This window comes from Aquarana catesbeiana, linkage group LG12, assembly GCF_042186555.1.
Source record: "Aquarana catesbeiana isolate 2022-GZ linkage group LG12, ASM4218655v1, whole genome shotgun sequence".
Lineage (NCBI taxonomy): Eukaryota > Metazoa > Chordata > Amphibia > Anura > Ranidae > Aquarana > Aquarana catesbeiana.
In genome coordinates this window covers 194,817,862-194,831,678 of record NC_133335.1, presented here as the reverse complement: position 1 = coordinate 194,831,678, position 13,817 = coordinate 194,817,862, and the positions used below count along the sequence as shown (strand labels likewise).

At 42.8% G+C, this 13,817-nt stretch overlaps 1 protein-coding gene across 2 annotated transcripts in view; it reads right to left on the bottom strand.

The window, feature by feature from the left end:
• Positions 1-13,817, bottom strand: part of ITCH (itchy E3 ubiquitin protein ligase) — a 141,848-nt gene that overhangs the window by 45,012 nt on the left and 83,019 nt on the right. For both annotated transcript variants that reach the window (XM_073606367.1, XM_073606368.1), the window contains exons 3-4: positions 8,169-8,310; positions 731-855 (exon numbers count right to left, since the gene is read on the bottom strand). In XM_073606367.1, the coding sequence (XP_073462468.1) occupies positions 731-855; positions 8,169-8,310 (267 nt within the window). The remainder of the gene's footprint in view (positions 1-730; positions 856-8,168; positions 8,311-13,817) is intronic.

The following is a 13,817-nucleotide window of genomic DNA, read 5'->3' as shown; positions in this document are numbered from 1 at the left end:
GAGGCAGTTTGGGGACCACTGCTCTGGACCGTAAGGACCTGCATTGTGAATGACCCAATCATGCAGGATTATTTGAAGCACAGGACAGAACTTGTGCAGCTGTTAATGCACATGCATCGCAGAACACCGTAGACGCGAGCATCAATGTGCAATAACATTGAATTGCAAAGTGCTTCATTGTGCGTTGTAATGCATGGTATGGTGTAAATAGCCCCTTAGACTGACTCAGGGTTTACACAATCAATGCTGAATAAATCTAAACATTACTCAGGCATTCATACACTCTTTTTGTGGGCATACTTCAGCCTTATATACACGAAAGATGACACAAGCCTACCATCCTAATAAAAAGCACTAGCCCAACAGACAAGCCACCATGTAGCACAGCATTCAAATGCACCCCACACACAACCCAGTTGTTAAAACATTGTAATCTATTGTAGCCGATAGGCAGTAGTATGTCGTCTAGGGAGACCATTACAACTCCCTTGGCTCAGATTAATTCCCTTTTTATTAAGGAAATGAAAAAAAGGACAAATATTTTAAATTTATTTGAATATGTACATTTCATAAATACCCCATCTAAAAGACCGACCATGTTGCCCACAGCCACTTATTAGGGTCTGACTTCCAACATTATAGGGCAAGCTATAAAATGTGGAAAGGGTAAATCGGACTGGATGCTCTACCAGACACATTTTGTACATGATCTGTAGGGTCCCATACTCACATTTCATGTTATTTGCGAGCAGGGTCTCATGCAGGTTCAGGGATGCGCTACCAAGTAAAGCATCTGATTTTAGAGTCTGGTGACTCCACACCCGAAAATTTAGTACACTGAATGGGGTAACAATCCTGCAAGAAAAGAAGGCATAATTAAACTATAGTAGTTACCAGTTTATGATGAGAATGATGCAGTATTACAAATGTAGCAGTTATAAACCGTATATCAGATACGTTGATAATACAGGTTTAAATGCACAAAGTTTTCTACCAGTCACTTTTACGTCATCATCTTCAAGAGGTGCCGCCTCCAGCAGCAGAAACCTAAAATCAAACATTTTTGGAAATTTTTGTTGCCGGCATCTCCCATAGCACACTGTGGTTTCTTCTGCAGGCCTCTATGTCAGATAAGACAGAGTAAGGAGGTAATGAGTAGAGGCTGGTGGACCAAGTAACGAACACACCCAGTAATGTGTCAAACATCAAGTTACTGCTGGAGGCTGTAGCTCTTGAACTACCTAAATGCTAAATAGGAAAGTATTAAAACGTATGTAAAGCCAAAACTTTTTTTAGGATTTGGATAGAGCAGGGAAGAATTAACCCATCATCTTTTTTTTGCCATTTGTATTGTAGAGGAGATTTCCCTTCACTTCCTGTCCAATTGACATAACAGAAAGTGAAAGGAAATGTCTCCAAAGTTAGGGGACATTCCCTCTTAAGTGTGGGCTGAACAAAAAAAAAAAAACCTAGACGATTCCTCCATTCATTCTATACAGCGCAGACAGGCGCACCTTCCTTTGTGGGCGGAGCCTGAGCTGACGTCACCTGTCTGCTAGAGCCGGTACAAGTGGCGGTGTTTGTAACTTGATGTGATAAGCACTCTGCTTCTGAATATATGCGAGTAGATGCACAGTTTTTATCCAATAAATGATACAGTACTGCACTATTTGAGATTTGGAGGCTGTTCTTTTTCCTTTGTAGGATTTAAAGTGGATGTAAACCCGGATTTTTTTTTTTTTTTTTTTTTATGTCATAATGTAGAGTATAAGATTTCCTATCATTTGAGCCCAGTCTTGCCACAAAGAGTTAATCCAGCTCTGAGCAATCCTCTTATTGTTCAGTGAGATAAATCTTGACAAACAGAGAAAAACTTTGTCAAATCCCCCCCTTGCTGTGAGTGACAGATGATTTACATATCTTGTGCACTAGCCTTAGGGCTCTTTCACATGGGGCGGATCAGTGATGATCCGCCCCGTGAACATCCGCTTGCTCAGCGGGGATCGCTCCGCCGATCCCCGCTGAGGAGTCAGATGACAGGTCCGTCGCTGCTCACTGTGCAGCGACGGACCTGTCAGAGCGCCGCTCTCCCCTATGGGGGATCGGATGATGACGGACTGTAGAGTCTGTCGTCAACTGATCCGATAACGGATGGAAAAGTAAGTTTTTCCTCCGTTACACTTTTTCGGATCGGAGCGGGTCGGATGTCAGCGGACATGTCACCGCTGACATCCGACGCTCCATAGACCTCCATGGAATGTCCGTTCAGGTCCGCCTAAAAAACTGACAGGTGGACCTGAACGGACAGTCTGTGTGAAAGAGGCCTAAGACATGCATTAATTTTTAATTCCCACCCCCACTCCTTTCTTCAGCAGCTCTGCAAGGATTGGCTGTTCCACACCTCAGCATGATTTGGCATGCTGAAGTCATGTGGTTACTTTCCTGTCTTTTCACTGGATGTTAGAGATCATAGCAGAAGTTCAGTGTAAGAAATACACAGGAGAAAATGCATATTGACAAGGGGAGTGTAGAGGTGGGCGGGGAGTCTACTGACATCACGACTTCACCCACCGAGCTCCAGACAACAGACCCACCCACAGAATCTGCAGTTTTTCGGCTCTCATAACAGACAGAGGGGAGACATTTGACAGGTAAAGATACATGCAGGAGGCATGTATATCCTTATAGATAACCTCTATGGCAGTAGTTTAGAAAGGATGACATTGGGTTTACATCCACTTTAATGCTAGAGAGGAAGTGTTTGATGAAGTCCCCCACTGACTTGATGTGCACTTCTGTTGTGGATGAAATACATGCTGCAAGATCCTTACACCCCCCGAGCGCTTATAGATCACCTATAATTTGGGGTCTTTATTGCTGGTAAGAGGCTGTGTTGAAAAAGGTGGAGGGGGATCACTGGTGTACACAGGTTAATTATGGATGGATCTCACTGATTCACTTGAAGGGCTAGACCACAGGGATAGACTTTTCTTTTTGATACATTCACATTGTTACATTGTTTTCACTTCTTATTAATTTGTTTGAGATAACACCTCAATGGTTACACTATTTTGCATGCTGGAGAATTTTAGATGAGGGATGGATGATCATTGATGGACTTCAAGGATTCATTTTGATAGCTGGATACATGCATGGACTTTTCGGTTAACAAATTCACATGTGATCACATTTTAGTCTTGTTTTATTGCTTATGTGTTTGAGGTAACACTTTAATGCATATTATTTATTTAGTGTATCACTGTTTTTGAGAGAACACATATATAGTTTATACACGGCTCAACAAGTAGACCATCAGAGCATCTTCCTTTGTGAATACTGTATTCTGACAGAATACTCGAACAGTGGCAGCATCTCATTTTCAATGTTATAATTAAAAGTCAGACAAGGAGGGGTGGCGACTGGGCCAACCACATAGCGAATTTCGGGCAGTTCATTAGGAATCAAAATTTACCTAATGTATTGCCAGCTTTAGATAGTGAACACTAGAACAAGTGTCTCCATTAGAAGATTTCCTCTCAATCCCTGTTCTGGGGACAATTATAAATTACGGACACCCCATCAATGTCAGTCCCGATGACAGTGGTCATCAGGTCAATCTCTCCGACAGGATGCAAACAGCAATACAAAACCTGAAGGAGGTTCTAACCAGTCACCACTAGATCTAAAACTATATAAAAAAATAAAATCATTTTGACTTTAGATACACTTTAAGGGTCTTCATTTGCAGGGAGTTTAATACGATTTTTCTTTCTTAAATAACAGTCCCACGATTAAATTTTTTTCTCATTGGGATAACGCAGTGGCAAGTTAAAATTGTTGACAGTATTTTATTTAGTTTATTTGCCATTCATGTCTCAGAAATTTACTTTTACTTCCTGTTGGATTTAGCCTCAAATTGAATTTCCAGTGACATATGTGATCAGGACAATTAGAGAGATTGATTCTCCCTAAGGCCCCTTTCACACTTGTATGACTTGTCGTTCGACTTGGGACTGCAAAGTCACACGACAAGTTGTTCCCCATGATTTCCAATGACAACTACTCATATTAGTACGACTTCAAGTTGTGCCAACTTCAAAAGCAGTCCGTGCACTACTTTGATCCTACTTCAGCCCATTGAATATCACTGAAGTCGGATCAAAGTCGGATAGCCGTCTTAACTGATCAGACTTTGGTATGCCACTTGTGCTCTGATCTTGAAGGGGAACTCCACGGCAAAAAAAAAAAAAAAACACAGCATGGGTTCCCCCTCCAAGAGCATACCAGGCCCTTTGGTCTGGTATGGATTTTAAAGGGAAACCCCACGCTGAAAAAACTGCGTGGGGGTCCCCCCAAAATCCATACTAGACCCTTATCCGAGCACACAGCCCGCAGGTCAGGAAAGGGAGTGGGGACAAGCAAGCGCCCCCCCCCCCCCCAAAACATACCAGGCCACATACCTTCAACATGGGGGGTGGGTGCTTTGGGGTAGAGGTGGCCCTGTGCCCCCCACCCAAAGCACCTTGTCCCCATGTTGATGAGGAGAAGGGCCTCTTCCCGACAACCCTGGCCGTTGGTTGTCGGGGTCTACGGGCGGGGAGCTTATCGGAATCTGAAAGCCCCCTTTAAAAAGGGGGGCCCCAGATCCCACCCCCCATCCTATGTGAATGAGTATTGGGTACATTGTAGCCCTACCCATTCACCTAAAAAAATTTTTTTTAAATTTGTCAAAAATAAAACACAGTACACAGGTTTTTAAAGTAATTTATTGGCAGCTCTGGTGTCTCTTTGAACTTCTTCCCTCTCCGGCTCTTCTGCCTCCTCCGCTAATGTCTTCTGTCTCTGTGGGTTCTTCTCACCTGTCCGGGTCTTCTCCGCTGATGTCTATCCCTCTCCGGTTCTTCTCACTCTGTTCCTCCTCCAGTGTTGACTCAACGCTCTCTGCCGCTCTAATGTTAGGTGCGTGGTGTGCCACTACTTATATTGGCATGGGCAGGGTCACCGGAGGCCCGCCCCTTATGAGGTCACCACCCATCATGCCCCGGGCAGTGACGTCACAAGGGGCGGGCCTCCATATGATGTCATCCAGTGACCCCCCATGCCAATATAAGTAGTGGCACACCGCGCACCCAGCATTAGAGAGGGAAAGAGTGCCGAGTCAACATCGGAAGAACAGAGCGAGAAGACAGAGGAAAAGACCCGGCAGAGGCAGAAGACAGCGGACAGAGGGAGAAGAACCAGAGAGGGCTAGAAGACATCAGCGGAAAAGACCCAGAGAGGGGAGAATAACCGGCAGAGGCAGAAGACATCAGCGGAAGAGGCAGAAGAGCCGGAGAGGGGAGAATAAGTCAGGAGAGATGCCAGAGCTGCCAATAAATTACTTTAAAAACCTGTGTACTGTGTTTTATTTTTGACACTTTTTTTTTTAGGTGAATGGGTGGGAGTACAATGTACCCGATACTCATTTCACATAGGGTGGAGGGCCGGAAACCAATGGCCAGGGTTGTTGGGAAGAGGCCCTTGTTGCAGGCATGCTCACTCATCCCGTCCCCCTTCTGTGTGCTCCGATAAGGGTCTGGTATGGATTTTGGGGAGTCCCCCATACAGCTTTTTCGGCTTAGGGTTTCGCCTAAAATCCCATACCGAAGGACCTGGTATGCTCTTGGAGGGGGAACCCATGGCGAGTTTTTTTATTTTGAATTTGAATTGTCAGGGATCAAAGTCGGATCCCTGTTCATTGAAGTCAGATGCATGTCGGACTTAAAGTCGCAGGGCAAAAACGGATTCCACAGTTGCACGAGTGTCGTACCAGAGAGAAAGGGGCCTAAGGGATCTTTTACACAGGTGTTGAATTTAGGTGGTTGGGTCGCATAAAAATAAAAATAGGATGCAGATGGAGTTGTTCACACTGTAGCATTAGCATTGGCCCGCGTTGCACTGAGGGAAAAATAATGCATCCTTCAGAGTTTGGCAGGCATTAATGCTTTGAAACTGCCTCCATTCACTTCTTTTGACAAGCACCACAAGCACGCCTATGGCGTTTACATTTGAGGTGTGGCTGCAAAGTGTTAAAAGTAATAATTTTCCATTTTAGCCTTGTACAACAAAAAAAAAAAACACATCTCACAGGTCATTTGAGAAGTGTTGCCTGACACAACATGAATGCCTGTAAAACACATCCAAAACGCTCATTAACGCTATAAGTGAATGCCTGTCTGTAAGAGCCCTAAGGGCGCTTTCACACAGGTGCGGAAACTAGGCGGTTGAGTGAAGTTTTTACGGCTTCCTGACCGCTCATCAATGCCACTCAAAATTGTTTAAATAGGGAGCGGATGGAGGTGTTCACACTGCAATCTTAGTTTTTCCTCAACGCAAGGCAATGCTAACAATGTCTGCAAAGTTCCACAGGCATTAAAGCTTCACAACTACCGTTTACTTCTATTGAAACGCATCACAAGCACGCTGTAAATGCATTATAAACACACCTATGGCATTAACAGTGCATTTAAGGTGCGGTTGTAAAGCTTCAAAATTGATCATTCCCTATTTTAGCCTTGTATAAATAAAAAAAAATAAAAAAAATCTCATAAGGTGTTTGCGAAGTACTGACTGACGCAACATCATAGCCTGTGCAGCACAACCAAAATGCTTATTAACGCTATAGATGTGTTAACGTGCCTAAAGGCTGCTGTAGAATTCAACTGCTGTGTGAAAGATCCCTCAAAGGGACAATAGCAATAAAAATCTTATTTATTTTTAACCCCCATCATTCTATTCAGATCTAAAAAAAAAAAAAAAAAAAAAAAAGTTTTGCCTTTAAAGTTATACTAAAGTCTTTTTTTTTTGTTTGTTTAACAAACATGTTATACTTACCTGCTCTGTGCAGTGGTTTTGCACAGAACAGCCCAGATCCTCCTCTTCTCGGGTCCCCCCACCGGGGCTCCTGGCCCCTCCCTCCTGCCCCCACAGGAGGCGCCTTGCTATGAGGGCATGTAAGTCAAGCCGCTGCTCTGTGTGTCCATTCCGCTTCGCCCCGCCCCCTCTCTCTCCTCGTTGGCTCACTGAAAGCAGAGGGAGCCAATGGCACCTGCTGTGTCTCTTAGCCAATCAGGAGGGAGAGTCCTGGACAGCCGTGTCTCTCGTGCAAGATCGCTGGATGGATATAGGGCTCAGGTAAGTATTAGGGGGGCTGCTGCACACAGAAGTTTTTATCTTAATGCATAGAAAAAAAAAACTTCTGCCTTTAGAACCACTTTAATCAGCATGCAACTTCCAGAACCAAGTCAAGTTAAAGGCACTGAGCCTTTACATAAACTGTCTCATTTTCTATCACCTCTATAGTAAATATGCCCTGAATTCAGGAAGAGCATTTTACCACAACTAAATGATAATAGAAGCCTACAGGTGGAACCCCAGTTATCAGTAGAGACACAGGCACCTAACAAACAATACTTGGTGCTCAAGATTCTACCGGGGCTTCCAACTCTGCAGTACAGTGCAGATTCTATTCCTTCACGTATAGTGTTTAGCATTTTAAGAGAGACATGGTCATTAAGATACATTCATCCTTATGTCTGAGTCTCTATAAAGCAAATGGGCTAAAGAAGATTTTAAAAAACTGAACTCTAGGTATATTTTTAAAATTTTTATTTTATTTTTATTGCATACTTGCAGTGTGGACCAATAAGTATGCATATCTCATACTTGAGTGATTGCTGTGGGTGCTGCAGAACTGAACAACCAGGTCCTGTGCCTAGGGCATTCCCTTCTGCATAGTAAAAACACAGAGTGGCGTTCGCTCAGTACTGCTACTATTTACAGAACACCTTGTATTTTTTTCAATGAATACAAGGCGATCACTGATTGGACGAAGTGTAGATGGGGACATCACCTTCTTGACTTTTCATCCTGTCCAAAGGGTCCAGAATATCACTATTATCATTGTAGTGATGACCACTACAGTGCAGCTTTGACAGTGATCGCTCGGGTATGAAATATGCATATTGCATTGGTGCTAGCTGTAACCATGCAATAAAAATGAGTCCAGCTTTAAGCTTTGTTGACACTTGTTAACATGTATTGCTATTTGCACTCATTAAATAAAAGGTCATTGACCCACCAGTCTACACTCTGTGCACTGTCCTCCCAAACTATAGGTTATCACTTACACAGTGAGATGCTGCTTCCATTTTGGGCTGTGAGTGTTATTTCTGGTTTCTGTTTTCTTGGATTGACCATCAACTGACACCTCCACATATGGACTTGGACCAAACCAGTTCTTTCTGCTGTCTTTCAGCTTAGCCGATATGACTGTGGGAGAAAAAGTAAGTATTACAAATGCAATGCAACACCAATGGATATAATCAAGAAGGCAGATTCTAAGAAGAGACAAACGGAAGCACACTACAAGTACGATAAGCAAAAGATTTTTAGAACTTTTATAGAAATGGACAAGTTAGGGGGGGGGGGGGGGGGACAAATATTTAATAAACAATACATTTTAAAAAATGGATAAATATAACTGGCACCAACTAAGAACAGAAGAAAGGAAAGGATATGCAATGTGGATATCACAGATGTTTCCTAAGGTGTCTCAGACATTCTTGTATCAAGATCCCCATCAGTGTTCTCAGCTTTTCCCATCAAAACCCCAAAGTCTCAGTCCTCCCACTGCATTCACGTGAAAGGCATTCAGAGAAAAACCACAGCAACAACATGACCAATTTAAATCATCACATTGAGGAAACCAGTAGCACAAACCTCACCATCATCTTTTAGTGCAAAAGGGCTCATCAGTCAGAGCCAGATTTAGCCTTTAAAGCAAACCTGTCATCAGAGGAATTTGCAGACTATCATTGCTGTCTACCCTCAGCTAGTTGTCTGGCTGTCACATTATTCCTCTGGATGTAATATTTCTACTAAGCTACAAGTATCAACATGAACAATTACAATTGTTATCTTAGGTTGGACACAAAGTACTTAAACCACAGGATCAGCATGACAGACAAGCACCTAGGTATTTTATTAAAGCGGAGTTCCAGCCTGTAAAAAAAAAAAAAAAAAAAAAAAAAAAAAAAAAAAGAAAGTCAGCAGCTACAAATACTGTAGCTGCTGACTTTTAATACAAGGACATTTACCTGTCCAGGGATCCCACAGTGTTGGCACCCCTAGCGGTATCTTCACGAAGGGAAACAGGAAGACAGGAAGAACAAGCGGAGCTTCCCCTTTTGGGTGGAGCTACACTTTAAGAAGAATGGCCTACGTCACCTGTGCCAACCCACATTATGATCATTATACATCCTACTCTCTGAAATTTATTTATACGATCATTGTTTTCGTTCTATGTCATTAACATGCGAGGTGTGATCCTGCATTAACAGCCTGTCTGTACTCACATTTTTATGATTCTTATTGCATGGCTTCCCTCAAAACACACCGCAGACTTCCAGTGGAACAACAGATGGTGAATGGAACCAGATTCAACCTATTACCTATTAGAATTTCTCACATAATCTTTGTTACACTAACTTTTTTTCACATAGTGGAGACACCATGAAAAACTGACTGCCAATTATTATTTTCCTATCCCTACAGAGGTTATGTATGCATTTCATAGGGAGAAACAAAGACTATCCATTTCTCTGACTTGTGTAAAGTCATGATTTGGAGCTTACACAGTGCTGAAGACACTTTTTCCAGTTCCATATAACAATGCTGGCACACCGAGCACTAACTGCCAAGGATATCATAGAGAAGGGGGGAGGATATGCTACCCTATATGCCCTGAAGTACCAGGATTCTTTCTTTGCTACTGGTAGGCAAGCACAGAGTCAGGGAGTGAGGGGGGAAGAAAAAAAAATGTGAGAAGATTATGAGCTGCTGGGGGGGGTTGGGTTGCCAATAAAGAAAACCCTTTGATTTGTCTTGCATGAGCAAAAACAAAACACGGGTACTTAAAGTAACACAGTTGGTTGAAGAAAAAAAAAAAAAAAAAAAAAAAAAACTAAAAAACTAAAACAAGCAGCCTACAAAAAAAGATGGGGATGACTCAAACAAAAAAGAATGAATGAATATGGAACTGGATATTAATGCATTCATTAATGACTCATAGATTACAATCTGTATTGTCTCATTTTGGATGTATTTAGCATATATACTATTCTATATACATTTTTTGTCTTTAGTTCTTATATGGGGTGACCCAGAGAGAATCCATCTTGGACCTCTACAGAGATATCTTAAACACACACAAATTTCTTTAAATTTAATTTTTGTAATCACATTTTTATAATTTTCACATTTAGTTATTTTTTATGTTATTTACTCCCACAGGGGATGTTCACATCCCTTAAATGATTTTTTTACATTCTTGGATACACTTCACATATAAGTAATTCATAATTTATTTCACATCACTTTTTAGTCACCTGGGATATTAAGATGTATATATTCATGCGTCCATTTATTAGTGATCCCGTAACATTATGGGATGTCTATTGTAAATATAATATTCCCCTTTTTGTTTTGGATTAATTATCACTCAATCCCTTTTTTGATCTGTAGCGCTGGTAGATTTTCATCTACCGCTGATAGGTAAATTTAGTGGGTCGCTTATTATAGGAAGTTAGTTTTGCCTCTGTTCCAGCTTGGCTGACGTTGCGTGTAGTTCCACATTGTGCCGGTGGGTGTCGTTGTCACCATCGGCAGGTGTTGGAAAAGCAACGTGTTGAAGCGAATGAGTGCTCCTCTGCCCCGGGGATAACTCAGTGGAGGTGGTCCTCCGAGTTGCATCCTGGGAGAGGGTATTTATGGGACAGACACCATGTTTTAGGGGTCGTTTTTCAGCCACCTGCTGGCCCTCCTGGCCGACAGGTATGCACTAGGAATACCACCTCGTGGACCTCCGTTCCGGAGGCCCGCGTTGCTGCGGCGTGTGGGTGGGCCCAGAAGCCTGTCTGGGGCCTACCACAGCAGCGGAGGAATGGTCCTGAGCTGTCTATCCTGAGTGAAGAAGCTAGACAACCGAGAAGATCCCAGGGGAGGACCAGTCATGGAAGGATCATGCAGAGTGCTGGTCTGGAGAGGGGCCTGGTGACTCGGTTGGAGGACGTATTCCGAAGTAATCTTACAGCATAGTACTGCCGGGTTGGCTTAAAGGTTCAAGTACTGTATCTGACATTCATCACAAACCAATACATCCTGTGGCAGAGGATCGTACGGTTTTTATTCCAAATAAGTCTGTGGCAGAGACTTTTGTTCGTGCTGTGTGCTGGCTGCTAGGCAAGTGAGAGATGTCTATCCAGGCGGGCAAAGATTAAATTGTACGAAAGGGGAGACTATTCAATTACAAGTGTTCAATTACAAAGAAGGTTCTGAAGAAATACTACAGAAAGGTATTTGACTTCCCTGCAGCTTTCCTACTACCTCTTTCCTGCTACTTCCCTTGTTCGTTTTATTAAAGCATTGGAAAACCTACTCAAGTGTTTGGTGCTTATATCGTCCAGAGGCAAACTCAACGGAACCCTAGACCCGGTGCCGGTGAAACAGAGGTATCGAGAGTAAAGGTAATAAGCCCACAAACCAGCAGCTCCACCGAGAGTTATTGCTACAGATCATTAGTTTGTAATTGCACCATTTTTCAACATCCTGAAAATGGCGATATGTGCAGTGAATCACCATTCATAAAATACGGGTCATTCCAGGGTTGTCCCATCAATCTTGGCTAAATATGCCCGCCCATCGGTCCAGATCTGTGTTTTGATATAACAGCACAATCTGTCAATCTCAGTGGCGCGTCGATACGTCAGGTTGACGTTGACGACATCACGCATTGCCGACCGCCATATGGAGGCGTGACACGCATGCTAGTGGCGGTGGCTTTGTTTTGCGCTCCACATTGCGGGAAGCGCGCGCCTGACCCTGACGTTGTGACGTCAGTCGAGTCATGCTGCTCCTACTTGCAACGTCTGTGGTCTTGTATATTACATGACGACGAATCCAAAACTCGCTGGAATTAGAGACGGACAGCCCTTCTCCTTCCACCTTTATATCTTTTCTCTCAAGGGGGGGTTTATTTGAAACAACATATATGATCTAGTATAACACTACACATAGGGAAATTCATCAAATAAGTGTAGGGTGCTGGAACGCATAAGTAATATACAATAACGAGGCTTGGAACGCACGCGGGTCCACCATTTTGGCCGAACCCGGAAGTGCATGATGGAAATTGGCATGAGCTGGATTCTCATCAAGGGGGTCACAGTATCTTTGTTAGGGAGCATGGCAGCAGTGGTTGAGCACCCCAGATGAAGTCTAGTGAGACGAAACGCGTCTGAGACTCCACTGCCTGCCATAATTTTACATTAAGCGCTTTCTTACTACAAAAAAGTACAGTAACTGTTTTACCTTTTTTAATAAATTTGTTTTATAAACGGAAAAAAAAAAAAAAGGGAGACTCCACTGCCTGCCATAATTTTACATTAACCACTTAAGGACTAGCCTCGTTTTGGATTTTAGGTGTTTACATGTTTAAAACAGGTTTTTCTGCTAGAAAATTACTTAGAACCCCCAAACATTATATATGGTTTTTCTTCTAACACCCTAGAGAATACAATGGCGGTCATTGCAATACTTTTTTTTGCACCGTATTTGCGCAGCGGTCTTATAAGCGCACTTTTTTTGGAAAAAAATTCACTTTTTTGAATAAAAAAAATAAAACAGTAAAGTTATCCCAATTTTTTTTATATTGTGAAATATAATGTTACGCCAAGTAAATTGATACCCAACATGTCATGCTTGAAAATTGCGCCCGCTCGTGGAATGGCGTCAAACTTTTACCCTCAAAAATCTCCATAGGCAACGTTTAAAAAATTCTACAGGTTGCATATTTTGCGCTACAGAGGAGGTCTAGGGCTAGAATTAGTGCTCTCGCTCTACTGGTCGCTGTGATACCTCACATGTGTGGTTTGACCACCGTTTTCATATGCGGGCGCTACTCGCGTATGCGTTCGCTTCTGCGCGCGAGCTCGTCGGGACAGGGGGGTTTAAACATTTTTTTTTTTTATTTTTATTATTTATTTTAAAATATTTTATTTATTTTTACACTGTTTAAAAAAAAAAAAAAAAAAATTGTGTCACTTTTATTCCTATTACAAAGAATGTAAACATCCCTTGTAAATAGAAAAAAGCATGGCAGGACCTCTTAAATATGAGATCTGGGGTCAAAAAGACCTCAGATCTCATATTTACACTAAAATGCAATAATAAAAAAAAAAAAAGTCATTTAGAAAAATGACATTTGAAAAAATATGCCTTTAAGAGGCGTGGACGGAAGTGACGTTTTGACGTCGCTTCCGCCCAGCAGTGTCATGGAGACGAGTGAGCGCCATCTTGGCCTCACTCGTCTCCAGACACACCACGCAGAAGGACGCGATCGCCTCCGCCGCTACCGACGGCTCCGGTAAGTGGCGGAGGGCACCGGATCGCGGCGGGAGGGGGGCCCTCTCCCGCCACCGATAAAAGTGATCTCGCGGCGAATCCGCCGCAGGAACCACTTTTATCTGAAAGCCGGCCGCCGCACGAAAACGGGGATACCGGAGTTATGGCAGCTAGCTGCTGCCATAACAACGATATCCCCGTTCAAACTTAGGACGTATATAGTCGTGCGGCGGTCGGGAAGTGGTTAAGCGCTTTCTTACTACAAAAATGTAAGTGTTTTACCTTTTTTAATAAATTTGTTTTATAAACGGAATTATGCTATGTGGCCCCCTTTTTATTTCCTATGGGCCATTTTTCTGAGACGGGCTACTACCTAT